This window comes from Colletotrichum chrysophilum (assembly GCF_026319265.1).
Source record: "Colletotrichum chrysophilum strain AFK26 chromosome Unknown scaffold_7, whole genome shotgun sequence".
Classification (NCBI taxonomy): Eukaryota; Fungi; Ascomycota; class Sordariomycetes; order Glomerellales; family Glomerellaceae; genus Colletotrichum; species Colletotrichum chrysophilum.
This window is the reverse complement of record NW_026517294.1, coordinates 281,062-301,180: the sequence shown is the minus strand read 5'-3', so window position 1 is coordinate 301,180 and position 20,119 is coordinate 281,062. Positions and strand designations below refer to the sequence as shown.

Sequence of the window (20,119 nt, the reverse complement as noted above, 5' to 3'; positions counted from 1 at the left end):
GTCAGCTGGCGTTCTCGCGTGCCTCCCACGACCCGCGGAACCGCTGTTGTTTTCTCCCTGGCGGAAGCGGGAGATGAACGATCAGGACATGTCGTCGTATTTCACTTTGGAGCCGCTGCGATGCTGGGATGCGAGGCTGCTGTGACTCGGGTACCTGCTGTTTCGACGGGGGAGTGCTCCGTGATCCCGCGGCTGCTCGCATATTCCCCACAATAGTAGCGGCGACGGCAGCAATGTCGTGGCAACAACCTCATATTAAAATGTCTGGCTTCGGGTGATTGGCGATATGATGTCTCCTCTAGCAATACTGAGCCATAGAAACCAAAGCTGACTGCCAAGATTGACCCATCTTTCGGACAAGTTCCATATTCCCCAACACAGTGCAGCATCCTCACTCGTCAAACGAAACATCACCCGTAATCTTTGCAAACGCCAACCGCACACCAAAAAGCCACATCATCACGCCTCGGACTCAGGTCCGAATCCCCTCGCCAACAACAACTAACTAAACCCAACGGCCTCAGCTCCGACGCTCCCCCGAGCCTCTGCCCTTTCACCGCTTACGCTCCAGAGCCTTAGACCGCCGGACGTGTTCCTATTACCGGGCTTTCGGATGTCGAGGCGCTTCTCGCTAAACGGATCACTCGTGATGTGTGGCCTACATCCGTTAAGGGGAACTTAGCTAGGGCTGGATCGTGGAAAGGGCGTTTTCCGTTCTCATGTCTAGCTCGTCACTTCGGCGCTACGGGGCGGAGAGAAGGGCGGGAGAGGGAGACAAGAGACAACAAGCCACAAACGAGGGAGAAGAAGTCCGGGTGACGGGTAAGCAAAGCACGCGGGTAGTTAAAAAGCCAAGAAACTTCATCAAAATTCTGCCAGTCCTTTCCGCCCTGAGTAAATGCTCGCGCGGTAGATTGGGTGTGAAAATAGAGCTAATAAACAACGATTACCAACGAATGCTACTAGTGCCCGCCATCGCCAATCCACCTCGATGTGATTTTTGAAACTAATAAAAACGGGAATACACAAATGGCTCCTCTCTCGGGAAGTGACCGGCGATGTCGTCGGAACTCCCTTGACGGCGGAAGATTTGTCCATCATCTGATAGGACTGACTACTGTAGCCAGCGCGACTTCTACTCTTCCTGGTAGGAAATCTTGCGCATCTCTCCTAGCCTGTGTCGTGCCGCCGACAGGGCATTCTCCAGCTGCAGGATCTCGACCTAGTGGTAGCGTAACGCGTCAGCAAAATCATCGAAATATCGCTAAAAAAAAAAAACCTAAACCTCGTCTGCCAAGAAGGCAACGATGCCGAGTGGTAACGTACCTGCTGCTCCATCTCCCGGACCTTGAACTCGTGAGCACCGAGCTTGGAGTAGTCGACCGCCTCGTCCTCCTCATTACGGTCCTTGATGATGCTCTGCACCTGGCGCACAAGCGCTCTGCAGGCGGCGCCAACGGCCTTGGAGGCCTGCTCGAGGTTCTCCTGGCTCTTGGACATGAAGCCCGCCTTGACTCTGCTGGCAGCGACAAGCTGCGCGGTGGATGCCGCCACGTCGTTGGAAGCCACAATGAGCTGCTCGGGGCTGTTGCGGTTCGAGAGGACGCCGTCCGCAGTCTCGATGAGAGTATTGGTCGACGTCGCGACGGCCTTGGCTGCCGAGATGAGACCTTCCGTCCACCTGTTGTTCTTCTTGTAGAAGGCGGTACGCGATGAGGAGCCGCGACCGGCCTGGACGATCTCCTGCTGAGTCGCCGTGGCAGCCTTGATGAGCTGTGCGATGGCGTTGGTAATGGCCATGGCGGCGTCCAAGATCGTGTCGTGAACCTTGAGCTCGTAGGTAGAGTAGCCGTCGCGAGGCTTGTTCCTGAGCTTGGCCAGGCGAGCTGCGGCGGCCGCAATGGCATCGGCAGCCTTGCTGAGCTCCTGGTCGACAATGTCGCCAAGATCGCCCTTGCCTGCGAGTTTGCCGGCATTGGGAGCAAAGGTCTCGACGAGCTTGTTGAGCTTCTGCAGGTTCATCTGCACCTCATTATTGCTGTTGATGACAACATCGGTCTTCTGGATGGGATCCATGCCCTCCAGGCGGAAACTCTGGAGACCGCGGAAGAACTTGACAGTCGACATGGCAGACTGACGAGTGCCGTTCATCAAGGAGTCGCCCTTCTTCTCATCGGTAGCCAAGCGAGTGATACCCTTGGCGTTGGTGCAAACATCCGCGACGGCACCGGCGAAGACATTGATGGTCTTGATCAACTCAGCGTGAGTGGCATTAGGGCCATCAGCAATGAAGTTGTTGAATGCCGTGGCAAATTCCATGGCACTGGAAGAGGCCTTTTCGATTTGCGACAGAACGTACGAAGGCGAGGCGTTCTGGTTTCCTGCCTGCATCGTAGAGTCCAACTCGTACAGCGCGTCGTCCACTCTTTGCACACCGGACTGCAGCACCGAGTCGATGATGTCGTTGATCTTGTCCAGGTTGGCCATGATCAGGGCATCAATCTGTCCGTCAATAACCTGATCCGTATCGCCCTGGTTGAGCTTCAGCTCGTTGAGCTCAATAAGCGTCTGGTCCATGCCGGCCTTGTAAACCTCGAGCTCCTCCTCCTTGTCACGGAGAAGCTGCTCGAGGTCGCTGCTGCCATCCCTGAGCTTAGCCTGCGCGTCATCCAGAGCACGAGACTTCAGACGCAAAGCCTCCTCGAGATCGGCCATCTCACGGTTGTACTTGGACAACATGGTTGAGAGCTCGTTACCCTTGCTTCTCTCGATGTTGTCGGCCCGGTCCATGGCCATGCGGAGCTCGCGCTTCAGCTTCTCAAGCTCATCCTTGTTGGCCCCTGAAAGGCGGTCCTTATCGTGGAGCGCGCGATCTCTCTCTCTGATCATATCCGCGAGCTCAAGGTTTTTGGTCTTAATCTCACGCTCCAGCTTCTCCCTGCGCTCAATAGCTTCTTGCGCAGAGGCTGCCTTCAACTGAACAGACTTGAACTTTTGAAGAAGGTCCAAGTGCTCGTGGCGAAGCTGTGAGTAGAGCTTCGCAAGGGCCTCGTACTTTGTGCGCCATGTGTTGACCTGCTCTTGCAGAGCCCGGATCTGGTCGTCCTTGCTGCCGAGTTGCTGGCCGAAATGTCCTTGGATCTGAGAAAGCTCGCTCTCCAACGCCTTCACCCTCTGGTCGTACTGCTGCAGCATGAGCTGATCTCGCTCATACTGAGCTCTGGCATTAAAGTTCTCCTGCTCCAGCTCCGCAAGTCTACCCTGCGTCTGGTATTGGAGCTGCTGCTGCATGAGCGCCTCCTGTTCGCGGCGCTGCTGCTCAGCCAACCTACGCTGCTGCTCCTCGAAGTCGCGCTGCGCTTGCTCCTGTGCCGCCAATTGCATAGCCTGCTGCTGTCGTGCCTGCTCCTCCAACACCCTTTGCTGCTCCTCATATTCGCGGTTTTGACGCTCGAGCTCGTTCTTCCAGAACTCAGAGATATCATCTGGCTCTTGTGACTTCGGCTCAGGGGGCGGTGTCGGGCGTCTTTCGATCTCCTGTTTCGGTCGGGCGGGCAGCGCGGGCGCCTCATCGTCCTCCGCCAGCAGATTAGGCGGATCCTGCGGCAGCTTAGGAATCGTAATCAAGCTGGTCAGGTATCGGAGGTTTGAGCATTCATAGTAAAACTTGACGAGACGGTAGTGTTGAGCATCGTATCTTTCGCGCAGGGGTTGGAGCACATCAGCGTCGCCGGTTGCTACGAAAGTCAGTCCGATCGGTCATCGTTTCAAACAGAAAGGGATTGCGGGACTCACTGGAGTGCATGGCGCGCAGCATGCTCGTGATGAACTTGTAAATACCGTAGCTCTCTTGCACCAAAGGCACAAGAGCAGAGATGCGACACTCATTGTTTCCGACGTGACGGAAGTGCGAGAAGATCAGCTTCTGGAACTGCTCAATCTTGTCCTGGAGGGTCATCAGGTCGGTGATCGTCTCGTAACCTTCGTTAGGATCGTTGATGGCCTTCAGACTGAGATATTCTTCGTACTCGAAGGTGCCGTTGAATTCCGGGTGCTGCTGGTGGAAAGAAAGCTTGGCCAGGAGATAGTACACATATTCACGGATCAGGGGTCCGTATCCTCGCACGCCCTCTCCGCCCATCCCGCGGTTCAAGCTGTCAATCCACCCTCTCTGCGCCATGGCTTCCCTCAAGGTGTTAGGGTGTCCTTCTTGGAGGACCTTGTGCAAGGTAATCAGAGCCTTGAACGTCTGGACTTCATCGGCGAGAATAGGCTGGCTGCAGAGCAGCATTGTCAGCGTTTGCCTTTTCGTTACGAGCGCATTCACCTACACCTTGATCCCGGCCCAGAAGGCCTGGGAAGAGCGATGGTCCCATGTGTAAACAATGCAGCTTCGGACATGTTTTCTCTTCGGCGCAGTCTCGTCGGGGTTCGTGGCCTTCTTAATGTTGATCGCCAACTCCTGGTCGGTCCTGAAGAAGTGTCAGTGCACCGTCACCGCGAAATCAAGCCAGGCATTGAGCTGATGATGGAGGAAAATGACGGACTTGGTATGTCTGGTATCAGGCACGGCAGCCATCTTGTCGGTTTCGTACGCGCGCGAGGGCGGAACTCGTGAGGGGGGTGGTTGACACTGGTGTTCTAATCGAAATGGTCCGAGGATATGACGTCTCCCAAACGTTTAAAAGGAGACAGCTCCACGTGCAATGCTGCCTGACGGTCGCAGGGGACCAGACTACAGGAAGCAGCGATTAACGAGAGAATCGTAAAAAGAAATCGTCAGCGACTTCCGTGCCGAGAGGAAGAGAGAGGCGGGAAGAGTCGTCAGCGGTGACAAAGCTCTAGACCGTTTGGCAGCTCGAGTGTGGCTGGGTTCTGCAACATGCGCAAGCTCCGGCGATAATAGCGCCAAGACGACCCCGTAGGTTGCGATTCGGCTCGGTTCCAGTCGGGTTGGGCATAAAGCCATGGAACAACGCTAATCCGGGGCAAATCTCAGTGACACGGGCTGTCACTTTACCACTGCCACAGAGGGGCCAGGTACCTAAGCTCCGGACAGATGCCTGATCTGATGACGATAATGGTGGGGTAAAACGATCAAAGTTGGCCCCAAGAGGTCCCTGCGGCACTGCCCGGACTTCTAATTGCGATGCACACTGACAGGTTCTTGAAGATGTGTCTGTCGACAATCCTGTCAAGCGAAGTGATGAACTACAGTTGGAATGAGAGAGAAGAATTGCAAGCAATTGTGGAAGCTTTTGTGCAGCCGGTCCTTCGACACACGGTTACAACAGCGCATTGCATGTATCAAGAACAAACTCATGACTGTAGTCAAGGGGATGAACTCAGCTACAGTGCATATGCGGATGCACCAGGAATCGCCCCTCGCATCGATGGCGGGTTTCAAGTGAGTTGCCCAAGTGCATTGAATTCTTTCCCAGACCAGACCCGGAGCCAATTGGTTGTTTCCATATGCTGGGCAGTTATAAGCTTGTGATGGAACAATTTTGGCCGTTACTCATGCAATGCCGGCCCCGAACCTTGTTGATTGGTACTGTAACGGGTACGGGAGTAGCGCTGAGAGAATAAGAGAGTGACCAACCCAGACGAAGAGGATCCGATGGGATTTCAAGGATGGCAAGGGAAGCTTCGTGCTTTGTCATCACACTTCAAGAATTGCATCCAACACGCAAGGTCATGTTCTTCCATTGATCGAGGGTATCATGAAGCCCGGCGGAGGACCTGGGCCATCTATTCTGCCTGTCAACCAAACAGGCGCACTGGATTGACAGTGGTTTCCTCAATAACATAAAACACCCAGACACCGGACCTGTACCACGCTCCCGACCCAGAGGGACGACCCCGAGGCACGGCGGCAAGGTCGCAGAGGGGCCAACGGGTCTCACGGGTAGCATTTCGGCGTACAGGCAGACGATGAAGTGTCATTGGTTTCTTTTTTCCATTCCCTATGAACGTTGCCGAAAACGTGATGCCTTTCCATGCTAGAATTCTTTCCGTTCCTCACGTAAACACCCCATGCAAAAGAAGAACTGCCAAACCCCCCACAAAGACACTCTTAAATCGTCGTCTCGTAAGGAAGGGGGGTGACGGTCTCGGGCTTGTTCTCCTTGAAGGAGACGGTGCGGGCCTCGCGGGGGAGGGCGGGGAGACGCTTGAGCTGGACGGGCTTGCCCTCAGCCTGGGCCTTCTTCTTCAGGGCAGCGTTCTCCTTGACGCGGCGGAGGAAGTCGTCTCTGGAGCGGGAGGGGTGGATGTGCTCGATGCGGAGGTTGATGCGCTTCTCGATGTAGCGGTGCTTGACCTTCTTGTAGATGATGACACCGACGGCGGACTTGGTGACGTTGTAGATGACACCAGTCTTGCCGTGGTAGACCTTGTGAGGCATACTGCAGACCCGTCCTGTCAGTCTCCTGTTTTGCGCACACACAAAGACACACAAGACCCTTAACACCACACACACGGCCACAATTTCGGCCAACTTCAAAGTTTCCTCGATTGCGCTGTGTGTCGTGCCATTGTAATTCCAAGGTCGGGCGGGTTCGTTGCTTACCCCTTCTGGACGGCACCGTTCGCCTTAATGTCGACAATGTCGCCAACGCGGTACTCGCGGAGGTACGTGGAGAGCTTGATCATACCCTTCTCACGGAAGTTTCTGGAGAACGCATACTGCAAACGAACCGTCAGCAATCCGCCCGCAATCTGGAAAAATCGTTGGAATCGTTAGACATACGCGCGTTCCCGCGCGAAGACCCGCTGGGTGACCCATTTTGCCGGTGTTTTGTCGTTAAGGGCGGTTGGTGATGGTTAGTTGTCGTCGAGGTCCTGAGGAGATCGCGGAAAAAAAAACTCCAGGCAAAATTTCGCATTCGGCAGCCGTCGTGTGGGAGCTGTTTCCCGAGGCCCCTGGGGGGTCGCACTTTCCTTAGGGCACCTGGGTCCGCCACGTGACCCGCCATCCCCAATTGGGCAAGGCCAGCGCAGGGCGTCTCCACCACAAGCGAGCCCTGTCCCACGCCTTTCTTGCCCACCTTTGCATTTTACTGTCTGCCTTGACATTTTTTTTTCTTCGTGTATCGAACGACAACGACAACGAGGAAAATCGACGGGTCGGCAAGATGGCTCCGTAAGTTGCTGGCTATGGTGATGGCGCATTGCAATTCGACTTGCTGACGATGACTGCGCAACAGTCTCACTTACTCCAAGACCTCCAAGGTCCCCCGTCGCCCCTTCGAGGCCGCCCGATTGTCAGTATTCTCCGGCCACTGAACTTGAGCTTGCTCGGTTTACGTCGTGAATTCCGAAGACTGACTTCGACATAACAGGGACTCCGAGCTTAAGCTCGTGGGCGAGTACGGTCTCCGCAACAAGCGTGAGGTCTGGCGTGTCCAGCTTACCCTCTCCAAGATCCGTCGTGCTGCCCGGTATGTGTTTCTCTCGCTGGTTGCGCATGCCAACACACATGTTTGCGCCTATGGTGTGGGAGGGGCACAATTTTTGCTAACACCCATCACAGTCAGCTCTTGACCCTTGACGAGAAGGACCCCAAGCGCCTCTTCGAGGGTAACGCCCTGATTCGCCGTCTCGTGCGTGTCGGTGTCCTCGACGAGTCCCGCATGAAGCTCGATTACGTCCTTGCCCTGAAGGTCGAGGATTTCCTTGAGCGTCGCCTCCAGACTTGCGTCTACAAGCTCGGCCTCGCCAAGTCCATTCACCACGCCCGTGTTCTCATCCGCCAGCGCCACATCCGTGTCGGCAAGCAGATCGTCAACGTTCCTTCCTTCATCGTCCGTCTCGACTCCCAGAAGCACATTGACTTCGCCCTTACCTCGCCCTTCGGCGGTGGCCGCCCCGGCCGTGTCCGCAGAAAGAAGGCCGCCGCCGCCGAGAAGGCTGACGGTGGTGACGAGGAGGAGGATGAGGAGTAAATGCAACGCCACCATTTAGGCTAAGGATAGGTCAACAAAAGCTCTGGGACTGGCTGGAAAACAAAACCAACCATGTGGGAATTGGGGTGTTCATAGTCACGGCGTTCGCCAGAGGCAAAATGGAATGATTGCATCAAATACGGGATACCACGAATGAATGTTACAGAAAAGTCAATTTCCTTCAGGAAACACAGTTCACCCTTGCACGCCAGTGATGAAGGGAATGGGTATCATATTTGTCCAATGCAATGCCTCGATAGTCTAAACCAATTCATCCTTGCCCAGGAACTTTGCCATCGGATCGTTTGCTGCCGTCCGTTTTCTCCTGTACTCTTCCATCTCGGCTTCTGATACACCTCCCATCATCTCCTCCACCGTTCGCTTCTTTGCCACCTTCTCAGGAGGGATCTCCTGCTTCTCTTCCTCCTTGGGAGCCTCAGGAGCCTCCTCCTGAGCAGCCAAGGCAAGGCCAGTTCGCTGGCGTTCCGAAGCTTCCCATGCCTGTTTGCCTTCCTCGCCCGTGCAATAGCTGCTCTTGACTACCGAGTGACAACAAGCGTAACCCCATTGAAAGTTAGACCACCAACTTCCCCAGATGGAGGTGTGGTTGTGGATGTATACGTCCTCGGGGTACTTGGACTTCGCGATGACCTTCGGCGCACCCTTGATGAGGCCGCTCTCGTCATACTCAACGTACTGCTCCGACTCGGTGATGAGGTTCTTCATCTCTTCAGGCATCGTGTACTGCGAAGTGTCGCCGTACATGTCCTTGAGCTTCTTCTCCCTCTCCGCGCGCTTCTTCTCTGCCTCCTCCTTCTCCTTTTTGCGATAGAACTCTCCGGCGGTAGGGTTCGCTTGCAAATGCTGCGTGGTGTCACCACTCTTCTCCTGCGCTTCCCAGGCATACTTTTGAGCCTTTTCAAATTCGTTGGCATCGCCCGAACCGCGCATGAAGCCCTCCTCCGCGAAGAGGTTTGCCGCTTTGTCCGCAGTTGCACCTCCGTCCACCAAGGATCGCGTCTTCGGGTCGTATTTGGCCGAATCCAGGTCCAAGTTGACGAGATACTTGGCGGTGTCCTCTCGTATTCTGAGCTGGCGCGTAGCAGTACTCTGGTGCTTGCTCATATCGTTCTCTTCTGCGTACTTGTCGCCGTCATCTTCGTCCTCAGCGTCGCCCTTCTTGAGTGCCTTCTTTCTCAGCGCCTCCATCTCGTTGAATTCTTCCACGACATTCCGGTATTCCTTGGGGTCATATCCGTTCCAGCGGTCTCGCTTGGCGTCCCAGCCGAGGTTGACGTCTTGAATGACTTCATCTGCTTGGATATCCTTGCCAGTCCACTTTGCGCCTTTCGCGCGCGGTCTGCTGAGGCAGTCTTTGGCTTTGTGTGTCATGGCGCCGCAGTTCTCGCAAGCGCCCTTGCGGTACTTGGTCGCAGCCGGACCAGCCTTCCTGCCACGATCGTACCATTTTGACTGATCATTTTTCTTGTTTTGGAGACGCTGATGCTCGAGATAATCGGTCTGGTCGCCTTCTTCGCCGGCGTAGAACGGCCTTTTACTGATGAAAGAGGGGATGTAGATGTTCTCTTCCTTTGAAGCGGCGCCTGAGGCCTTCGGGTCGGGTTTCCGGGGGGGTGGTGGTGGAGGCATCTTGGCTTTTGAACAGAAGTGCGTCGTTCTGCTTGGTCGGGAAGGGGGGACGAGATATGCCGAGCGCACCTCGCAAAGAAATAGGTAGGCAAGTTTGACAACGTAAATGGCGAAACGCGACGAAAGTGAGGCCGAGCTTGAGCAAATCCGATAGCGTGGCTGAGACATTAAATTGTGGCTGGTTCCAATCTTATCGCCACGTGAGACCGCTCATCCTAGGCGTCAGTGACGCGCTTCCCATCGGCAACAACACGACTAGGTCGCGTCGCCGCTGAGCTTCCCAAAGGAGACAAACGCCCTCAGTATGTGCTCCAGCATGTTCGGTGCCTGCTTACCATGATTTCTGACGGTTCCGCCTCCTCTCATCCTCCATGAGTCTCGCTCGCAGCCACGATGGACCTGTTCAGGGTGAGGTTGAACTGCATCGACCACTACCAGGCGACACCAACACGTTACGACCCTCAGCTTCGCAATGACATAGGCCCTGCACAAGCCAAGAAGGGCCCCAAGGTCCCGGTCGTTAGAGTTTTTGGTTCAACGGAAACTGGCCAGAAAGTATGCGCTCATATACATGGGGCTTTCCCGTACTTGTACGTCGAGTATCAAGGCAGCTTGGAGCCAGAGGATGGTAAGTGTATTTTCACCGTTTTGTTTCATATCACAATCTCATCAAGTGTACAGTGGGAGCGTACATATATCGCCTTCATCTTTCCATTGATCATGCCCTGGCTGTCAGCTATCGGCGTGATCAATATGCAGATAATGCCAAGTTCGTGGCGCGAATCACCCTTGTGAAGGGTATTCCCTTCTATGGCTTCCATGTCGGCTACAGATTCTTTCTGAAGATCTACATGTTCAACCCGATCGTCATGACAAGGCTGGCCGACTTGCTTCAACAGGGTGTCATTTTGAAGAAGAAGTTCCAGCCTTACGAAGCGCACCTTCAGTACTTGTTGCAGTTCATGACAGACTACAACCTGTACGGCTGCGGGTATCTGGATGCGTCCGACGTCTTCTTCAGAGGCCCAATACCGTCTTACGATGTGGAAGGAAACTCCCAGCACCTCTGGCACGACCATTCTATCCCAAGAGGCCGTGTACTGGAGGACTTGAGCTTGCCCAGGGTCAGTCATTGCTCTGTCGAAGTTGATATTTGCGTGCAAAATATCATCAACCGCCGGATGGTGAAAGAACGCAGGCTTCATCATGACTTTGAGGAACGATTGAAGCCGCTTCCTGCGGATGTCAAATTGGTCTACAGCATGGCAGGGCTTTGGAAGGATGAGACTCGCCGGCGGAAGTTGAAGATGCCAAACGCAGACCCTGGCAGCAGTCCCTTTCCAGCTGAAGTTCTGATCTCGATGTCAGCAAATGCACGCGACTCGCAGCCGCAAGGATGGATTCACGAAGAGGAGTACCAAGAAGAAGTGGTCAGGCTCATCGAAGCCGAGAAGGACCCAGAAGACATATCAGAGCCAAACTTCGACACCTTTGTTGAGCACAAACCCCTGGAATCCAATGTCAAAACAGCGCTCCAGTCTGTGGAAGATTTGTACCCGACGAATCTCTTGCCCGCCTTAGGTTTGCCTTCCAACCACGCCCCATCAAACCAAAACCCCGCGAGCAGTATCGAAGTCGACGAACAGGGCGTTCTTGCACTAGGCGGTGAAGACTTTGACCCATTTCCGGTCGATTCTGACGAGGAGGCCCTCATGCAGTTGGACGAACTTGGTCTGAAGAAGGGTGACCAATTGGACCCGGCTGCTGAAAATGAGAGTAAGAGACCGGGGCGTCAAAAGCCGAAAACAAATGTGGCAGGTAATAAGGCCAATGGAGATCATGTTGTGAAGGCTCCAAACAACACAGTGAAGGGCCTGAGAGATCCTTCGCTCCCACCATACGAGGGCATCTGTACAAGCAGGCTCAAAACTGGCACTCCGCCTGTAATGCCTGTTTGGCAGGAGTTGCTCGATGCCGCCGAGGCGGAGGGTCTCGTTTCCAGATCGAAGGAAGAGGCACGCTCAAGCACGCAACGGAAAGTGGCAGTAAAGAGGTCGGTGTCACCTCATCCAGCGGCGCCTTCAATCAAACGTACCCGAACAGACACCACAGAACCATCAAAACAACCACGTTCTGCGCCTCCTGTCGCCACAAAAGCGTGCCTTCCAGCAGAAGGAGACTCGGAAATGAAACAGGTTGTGATGCTTCCTTCCATCTCCCAAGCCAACCCCCGCTCTTCTCAAGGCCCTGATGGGAAGCCGATGGCGAATCAACAATTGTCCTTCCCGGTAGTCAAGAGCCAGGAAGACCCAACCACCAGGCTTCGACTGAGCCAAAAGAGCCAGCCTCGGGGGTCCCAGCAAGAGCAGAAAGAGTCCCAGAAGCACGTGTCCTTCAACCTCGCTCCAGATACCGTAGGTACCAAGCTTGACTCTAACCCTACACCCAAGAAAGTCCGTATCGCGAGTCCGCCCAAAGATTCGACTGGGACGGAAACTCTGCTTCATCGAGCGCAGACGGCGCTCGGGGCTTTCTCAAACAAGAGACAATTCATCATCGGAACGCTGCCTCCCGTTCTCAAGGATATCACGTCATCGTTGAAGGACTTGCAAATACCCGATGCGATCTACCAAGATGCATATTACAGCGAGGAAAAGGATGTTCCTCCTCGGCCACGAGAATATGCTGGTCGGGAGTTCCGGCTCGAGAGCAACACGCTGCCCTACCTTGCAGACTTTGATCCGTCTGGAACGTCTGCAGCAAGTGTGGGAATGAAGCCAGACACGCCGTATGATAGGACCAAGACAGACCAAGCCTATGAGGCGCAAGGTAGGATTTGCTCATACCGAAGCTGGGAGCTAGCTCAACCACCGCCATCATTTAAGGAGGTGCAAGAATGGTGGGAGAAGAAGCATCCTCCGAAAAAGGGCCCGAAGAAAATCGATGGAAAACTTGCAGGAACCCCGCAAGCTTCAAAACGCTACCTTTCTCAAGTCGACGGCCCTACGCCAAAGAACAAGCATGGTTTCAAGTACTCGCCGAAAAAGAAGTCAACGAGCGTCAAACATGAGGCTCAGTATATGAGTACCATGGCTTTGGAGGTGCATGTCAACACGAGAGGCAAGTTTGTCCCGAATCCTGAAGAGGACGAGGTTCAATGCATCTTCTGGTCTATCAAGGCAGACGGCACGATTAGCGCTAGCCAGGACGTGGCTGGCGGCATTATTGCTGGTGTTGTCGTTCTTTCACCCGATGGTGAGCTTGCTGCGCGGATGAGACGATACATCGCAGCAGAAATCTTGGAAGAGTCATCTGAGCTGGATCTTATGGTCCGCATGGTGGAGATTGTCAGGGCCCACGATCCTGATATCTTGACGGGCTACGAGGTCCACGGCAGTTCATGGGGCTACCTTATTGAGAGGGCCCGACTCAAGTACGATTATGACCTCTGCGATGAGTTTTCTCGTATGAAGAGCAACTCCCATGGCCGAATCGGAAAAGAGAATGATCGTTGGGGCTTCAACACGACTTCAACTATTCGTGTCACAGGGAGACATATGATCAACATCTGGCGAGCCATGCGAGGGGAGCTGAATTTGCTTCAGTACACCATGGAAAACGTAGTGTGGCATGTGCTCCACCGCCGCATACCTCACTATTCCTGGAGAACCTTGACGGAATGGTACAAGAGCAGCAAGCAACGGGATCTCGATAAGCTGCTGCGCTACTATCTTGCTCGCACACGGATTGACATTCAGATCCTAGAATCAAACGAACTGATTCCTAGGACCAGTGAGCAGGCCCGACTGCTGGGAGTAGACTTCTTCTCCGTGTTCTCCCGTGGCTCGCAGTTCAAGGTCGAGTCTATCATGTTCAGGATCGCCAAACCCGAGAACTTCATGCTTGTCTCTCCTAGCCGAAAGCAGGTCGGTGGTCAAAATGCACTTGAGTGTCTCCCACTGGTTATGGAGCCTCAGAGCGCATTCTACAACAGCCCACTCCTGGTGCTCGACTTCCAAAGTCTGTATCCCAGCGTCATGATCGCTTATAACCTCTGCTACTCAACCTTCCTCGGCCGTATTGTCAACTGGAGAGGGATGAACAAGATGGGATTCACAGAGTATCAGAGACACAAGCGACTTCTGGAGCTCCTGAAAGACCACATCAACATTACCCCCAACGGGATGATGTATGTGAGGCCTGAGATTCGCAAGTCTTTGCTCGCAAAGATGCTTGGTGAGATCCTGGAAACTCGAGTCATGGTGAAGAGTGGGATGAAGCAAGACAAGGACGACAAGACGTTGCAGCAATTGCTTAACAACCGACAGCTCGCACTGAAGCTCCTTGCCAACGTCACCTACGGTTATACATCGGCGTCCTTCTCCGGTCGGATGCCATGCTCCGAAATCGCCGACAGCATTGTGCAAACAGGAAGAGAAACGCTGGAAAGAGCAATTGCGTTTATCCACTCACAAGAGCGCTGGGGGGCTGAAGTTGTGTACGGTGACACTGACAGTCTGTTTGTCTACCTCAAGGGCCGGACCAAAGACCAAGCCTTCGACATTGGCAACGAGATCGCCAAGGCTATCACCGACATGAACCCGCGGCCTATCAAACTTAAGTTCGAGAAGGTTTACCACCCATGCGTGCTGCTTGCGAAGAAACGCTACGTGGGCTACAAATACGAGAGCAAGAATCAGGTCAAGCCAGACTTTGATGCAAAAGGTATCGAGACTGTCCGACGAGACGGTACGCCTGCAGAGCAAAAGATCGAGGAGCAGGCGCTCAAGATTCTCTTCGAGACGGCGAACCTGAGCGAGGTCAAGTCGTATTTCCAGAAACAATGCGAAAAGATCATGCGTGGGTCCGTCTCGGTCCAGGACTTTTGCTACGCGAGAGAAGTCAAGCTCGGAACATACAGCGACAAAGGCCCACCGCCGCCCGGCGCGCTGATTAGCACCAAAAGGATGCTCGAAGATGCTCGAGCAGAGCCACAGTACGGAGAACGAGTGCCTTACGTGGTTATCACTGGTGCCCCAGGAGCGCGTCTTATCGACCGCTGCGTTGCCCCGGAAGACCTCCTCAAGGACTCGCACTCCCAGCTAGATGCGGAATACTACATTTCGAAGAACCTCATCCCGCCGCTGGAGAGGATCTTCAACCTGGTGGGCGCTAACGTCCGGCAGTGGTACGACGAGATGCCCAAGGTGCAGCGAATCCGTCGCGTCGACCAGACACTCGGTGGTGGGATGGCCAAGAAAACTCTAGAATCGTATCTGAAGTCTGCATCCTGCATCTCATGCAACGCCAAAATGCAGGTGGAGGGCGTCTTGTGCCCGAAGTGCGAGCAAGACGCGCCGTCGTCTCTCTTCAACCTTCAGACGCGCCTGAATCACGAAGAAAGAAGGTACATGGAAGTGGTCAGAATCTGCCGAAGCTGCTCGGGACTCCCTGCGGCAGACGACGTCCCTTGCGACAGCAAAGACTGCCCCGTGTTCTACTCGCGCGTCAAGCAAAGCACGAGACTCAAGACAGAGAAGAGCGCATTGGATCCGGTCATTCAGGAACTAGTACTAAAGGCAGGGAAGGGATCGTTGGAATGGTGAGGCTTTTGTGCTTTAATCAAGATACCATGTTGGTGTGGAATGCCTCTTCCCCGGCGTTTGTGAGGGACGTTTTGGCTGATACAACGGCCTTGGGTTGATAAAGAGCTATGATGTCACTGTTGGGCGGGCGGTGGTTTCGGTTGGAGGGTCGCAACAAAGACACACGGAAAGTAGCTGGAGATTACACGGATACAACTGGTCCAACACGACGGACTAAGAAATACGCTAAGACGTATTATTGACTTCATTGTGCTTTAAGGAGATGAGAAGAGAGCGATTCAAGTGCTGATGCGATACACCACCAAGCGAGTGGCATGTAGATTGGTCCCCGCAATGAAATGGTTCCTTTCATCTCGTCGCGCCAGATTGACTCTGTCTTGAAGAAAGTGAGGCGACTTGTTATGACTAGGTATCGACACCTAATGAATCCTGAGAAGTCTTTCTTCAAAGCCAAACAGTCAACCCAAATTTAGAGTGTCTGGGCTTCTGTCATGACCCATTACCTTCGTAGCTGCTCAGTGACCTCACGCTGCTCAGGGGACCCATTCCCAGTGATTCTCGCGGGGTAGACAGGGATGTGGGCTGCCGACCCGATCGGAGCTGCTGCTCTCCCGCCGAGGAACAGCGGTCTGCGGGTCATTCGGCACTCTCAGGCTCTTGGTGCGCTACGACTCCCACTAGCCGCCCTGCGTATCCACACAAGGTCAGACCTGAGAACGCCTCCGAAGGGCCGGCCACAACTCAACCTCACAGCGCTCACTCTCGCCCCCAAAGTCAAAGGGTCTCTGTACAGGCTGTCTGTAGGTACCTTTACCTGCCCAGGTGCTTTCAAGCCAGCTGTCATATGGAAGGCACCCGCCGCAACTCCATCACATGACGGCATTCGAGCAACTCATTGGACGCCGGAAGCTCCAAAAGTGACCAGAGTACCTGCCTACCTGACCTCCCACTGGTCTTACCTGATCCATTTTCGATCCAGAAACGCCGTCCTGCGGCCAAGACCTAGAAACCCGCGTGGGATTTCTTGTCCACTTTCTGAGAAGTCGCCTTTGCTAAATCGTGTGTTTATTTGCCTTCGTCCTGAAACAAGAGCTCCCATTCCCTCCCCGCGAAACACCGAATCGTACCACCCCGAAATTCTCGTCAGCAGTAACAAGCGTCCGATGCTCCCGACAACACCCCTCCACTTCGTCATACCCATCTGCTAGCAGCACTGCAGATCGTAGTGCAGCCGCAAGACAGAGGAAAGCCTGGGAGACGGAGGTGAAGCGACAGCAGCCATGGGGGGCTGGACCGGCTTCTTGTTCACCTATCTCCTGGGAGGCCTGACCTTCATACCTTTGGTCGTCGTCGCCGTCTTCGTCCATGCCTACCTGACTCTGCCCTACCGCCAGGATGCCGACACAAGCCTTGACGCCGATGGCGGTCAGGACTCCGTCGTGCAGCCCGGGGACGATCTCACGGCCCTGCAAGCCGCAAAGGCTGGCGATAAGGACGACGGCTCGGCGAAGCGGCCTGCGACCCAGGATAACGACGTAGCAGCGGGGTACTTCGCCGTGTGTCGTGAATACACGCCCATGGGGATCAACGCGAAGCCCATCGAGCGAGCCACGCCCACCGGGTCGACTACCGTCGCCGCGCCCAGCCAGAGCGTCTACCAGACCATGTATAAGAGCATCTTCGAGCGGAAACCGACACCAGGACCTTTGGACAGGAACGGGTTGAGCCAGCGTCCCAAGAACGCCGGCAACGTCTTCTATGTTGTTCTCAGGTCGGTGCACCCTGTCCATGCGCCTCACGAGTTTGACTGACAAGTACCAGGCATGGGCATCTGATGCTCTTTGACGATGACGAGCAGATCGAGGTCCGACACGTTATATCACTTGCGCATCACGATGTCAGTATATACTCCGGAGGAGACGTAACGCCTGAGGGAGAGTTGTATATCAAACGGAACGCGTTATGTTTGTCGAGGAGGCCAGATGGCCCGGAGGTTGGTCGGGACAGTCAGCTCTCCAAACCGTTCTACCTCTTCTCGGAGAACTGCTCAGCAAAGGAAGACTTCTACTTCGCTTTGCTCCGTAACCAGGAGCAGATTTTTGGCAATGACCGGATAGCTCCCAAACCGAAGCAATTTGAGGTCAAGAACATTATATCTTTGGTCCAGAAGCTGCACTCGTCCGAGGAGCATCTGTCTACTCGGTGGCTGAATGCCATGATTGGACGCATATTCCTCGGAATATACAAAACGACCGATTTGGAACACCTGATTCGAGAGAAGCTCACTAAGAAGATTGCGCGGGTGAAGCGTCCGTCATTCCTCACTAACATTGCCATCCGCGGGATCGAAACTGGCGAATCAGCCCCCATCATCACTAATCCTCGCCACAGGGATTTGAACGTGGAGGGCGAGTGTGTGATGGAGGCAGATGTACGGTACACTGGAAACTTCCGAATCGAGGTGGCTGCGACAGCTCGCATCGACCTTGGGTCACGCTTCAAGGTCCGCGAGGTCGACCTCGTTCTCGCTGTGGTCTTGAAGAAGCTTGAAGGACACATGCTCTTCAAGATCAAGCCGCCACCGAGTAATCGAATTTGGCTCTCCTTCCAGAGCCAGCCGAAAGTGGAGATGACCATCGAGCCTATCGTCAGTGCTAGGCAAATCACCTACACCATTATTCTACGACAGATTGAAAACCGTATCAAGGAGGTTATTGCGGAAACTTTGGTGCAACCATTCTGGGACGACATGCCCTTCTTCAACACAGAGCACAAGAAGTGGCGAGGCGGAATCTGGGAAGACGATGACGCTGTCGTTGGCTCGCCTAGCATGGAGGCTCACGTCGCACAAGAGGGCGATGTGGAGGGGGTTGACCGCTTGGAGGACACAGGGGACCTGCAAAGCGACCTCAGACCAAGCGATATGAGGCCGTTCGAGAAGAGTCACAGCATGCCGATCGTTGAGAATTCGTCACACACTGGCTTGTTCGGCAGGAAGATACAAGGCAAGGGAACCAGCAGCCCCTTGAACAGCTCGTCCACAAGCGTCGATGTCGTGGGCTCGCCTACATCACCGGCATCTAAGCCTAAGCCGTTTAGATCGCCATCCGTATCGAGTCCAGCGAACCCAGTGGTCGGAACGGATGCAGCTCACGCAGACATGTTTAAGCCGTCCAGCTCACCACCGGATCACGCATCCAGTATGATGGCAGCGCTGTCAGCAAGATCTCAAGGCAACTCCGCTGCCGCGACACCCACCGATACTCCCGCAAAGCCACCACCCGTCGCGAAAGCACGAAGCCAGTCCTCTGCATCCTCTCGCGAAGCTACCGACAATGAGAACGAGTCCGATCGAACGCCAGTAGCTAACAAAAGACGAAGCACGACATCGTCCGCCGAGTCATTACGAGCGACCGAGTCAACAGATCCAAGCTCAACAACGGCGGCATCCTCGAAAGCAGCCTCGATCAAGAGCGCTACAGGCTCAATCTCCAAGGGCTTGTTCAGGCGAGATACGAATAGCACGGTGGCATCGAGCGCTGCTTCTACAAACGGCGAAGGAAAACGCACCACGCTTGCTGCCGTCGCAAATGCTGCAGTCACAGCAAGGCAGTGGGGTTGGAACGCTCTCCAAAAACACAAGGACGCCAAGAATGGAAACGCCAGTGAGCAAAATCCGCCGGTAGACCTGAACCAGCCGATGGGACGAGGACAACCTCTGCCGCCACCCGGCACACCCCTCCCGCCTCCCGTGAAGGGTTCAAAGATCACCACGATCCCTGTGCAGAAGCGGAAGCCTATATCCCCTCCAGAGCTGCCTGAGCGACCCCATCCAGCTGCGCTGTCCGAAAGTCGGCCGGCTCGCAAACCGATTCCGCCCCCGTTGGTCGAAAGCAAGTCGGACCGCTGGGAGCGGAGACCAGTGCCGCCTCCCCCGCTACCCTCACGTCGCCACATCGACAACAGCAACGACGGCGGCGAGAACATGCTCGTCGTCGAAGCGCCCCTCGACTCTGAGCCCACGACTCCGATGGACGAGAACGGCCCTCCGTCGGCATACGTCCAGCCATGGGCCGAAGACACGGAAGACTATGAGGAACCGATCTCTACAACCGCTCCCTCCCGCGAGAGCCGTGGAAGCAACGGCAGCACCACCAGCGAAGAAGCAAGCCGCACCCCGCCGCCCCTCCCCGAGAGGCGCACGAGCCCCATCGAGGCCGTGCCCGCCAACATGGATGATGACGATGACTACTCCGCGTGGATGGAAGACGATAACACCAACGACGTATACGAGGAAGAGAACAAGAAGCCCATCATCACGGGAAGTAATGGGACTGCGGCCCCCACGGCAGCGACGAGCTAAATAGTGAATTTTTTGTTTGTCTCTTTGGCATCAGGGTTTCTGGGATTAGGGGAAATCGGGTTCTGGCAAACGGAAGGGGCGTTATTTCAGGATACCATGATCATTACCAAACAGCAGCAGCAGCATAAAGGAGGAGAGAGAAAGGACGCAACAGACGTTTGATACACTTAAAAAACTGTTCCTGTACATATGATGGTTATTGTCCCCGGGCTGAGAATAGCATATCCACACTTTATCAACACATCCGTTGACTTGATGCCTGTGTATCCGAGTGAGTCTAGTTTGGCCGGTGGACCTTTTCATCCGTCCGGACCGAAATTACGACAAGCAAAGAAGCTAACCTCGAAATGCCATCCCCCGTTTACGGGTGGCGGCGACAGATGACAAACGGCGCCTGAAATATCACATGTCAAGTCGCGGGATGATCCCAGTCGGAGCTGTTCCCGAGTCACGCTAGAACGCAAACGCGTGCGCGCGCCAAATGATCAAGGGCAGAAGCAACTTTAGGCATTACATCTACACTAGACTGCCGGAGCCACGCCCCCGCTTAATAC

At 54.7% G+C, this 20,119-nt stretch overlaps 6 protein-coding genes across 6 annotated transcripts; 3 read left to right on the top strand and 3 right to left on the bottom strand.

Annotated features, from left to right (window-relative positions):
- Window positions 1–1,135: 1,135 nt before the first annotated feature.
- COL26b_001588 (uncharacterized protein) lies at window positions 1,136–4,579 on the bottom strand (the record flags this gene model as incomplete). Its single annotated transcript, XM_053174534.1, has 5 exons — window positions 1,136–1,222; window positions 1,327–3,737; window positions 3,796–4,277; window positions 4,332–4,472; window positions 4,548–4,579. 5 exons carry the CDS (start codon window positions 4,577–4,579, stop codon window positions 1,136–1,138), a joined length of 3,153 nt encoding a protein of 1,050 aa, XP_053041465.1.
- Window positions 4,580–6,076: 1,497 nt separating this feature from the next.
- Window positions 6,077–6,787, bottom strand: COL26b_001587 (uncharacterized protein; the record flags this gene model as incomplete). The annotated part of the gene is made up of 3 exons (XM_053174533.1): window positions 6,077–6,407; window positions 6,572–6,687; window positions 6,752–6,787. 3 exons carry the CDS (start codon window positions 6,785–6,787, stop codon window positions 6,077–6,079), a joined length of 483 nt encoding a protein of 160 aa, XP_053041464.1.
- Window positions 6,788–7,136: 349 nt separating this feature from the next.
- RPS9 (40S ribosomal protein S9) lies at window positions 7,137–7,946 on the top strand (the record flags this gene model as incomplete). Its single annotated transcript, XM_053174532.1, has 4 exons — window positions 7,137–7,144; window positions 7,209–7,265; window positions 7,344–7,442; window positions 7,535–7,946. 4 exons carry the CDS (start codon window positions 7,137–7,139, stop codon window positions 7,944–7,946), a joined length of 576 nt encoding a protein of 191 aa, XP_053041463.1.
- A 261-nt stretch (window positions 7,947–8,207) lies between these two features.
- Window positions 8,208–9,596, bottom strand: SLU7 (mRNA splicing protein; the record flags this gene model as incomplete). The annotated part of the gene is made up of 1 exon (XM_053174531.1): window positions 8,208–9,596. One exon carries the CDS (start codon window positions 9,594–9,596, stop codon window positions 8,208–8,210), a length of 1,389 nt encoding a protein of 462 aa, XP_053041462.1.
- A 393-nt stretch (window positions 9,597–9,989) lies between these two features.
- Window positions 9,990–15,202, top strand: COL26b_001584 (uncharacterized protein; the record flags this gene model as incomplete). The annotated part of the gene is made up of 2 exons (XM_053174530.1): window positions 9,990–10,224; window positions 10,356–15,202. The coding sequence occupies 2 exons, from the start codon at window positions 9,990–9,992 to the stop codon at window positions 15,200–15,202; spliced, it is 5,082 nt and encodes a 1,693-aa protein (XP_053041461.1).
- A 1,280-nt stretch (window positions 15,203–16,482) lies between these two features.
- COL26b_001583 (uncharacterized protein) lies at window positions 16,483–19,565 on the top strand (the record flags this gene model as incomplete). The annotated part of the gene is made up of 2 exons (XM_053174529.1): window positions 16,483–16,973; window positions 17,024–19,565. 2 exons carry the CDS (start codon window positions 16,483–16,485, stop codon window positions 19,563–19,565), a joined length of 3,033 nt encoding a protein of 1,010 aa, XP_053041460.1.
- Between the last annotated feature and the right edge of the window lie 554 nt (window positions 19,566–20,119).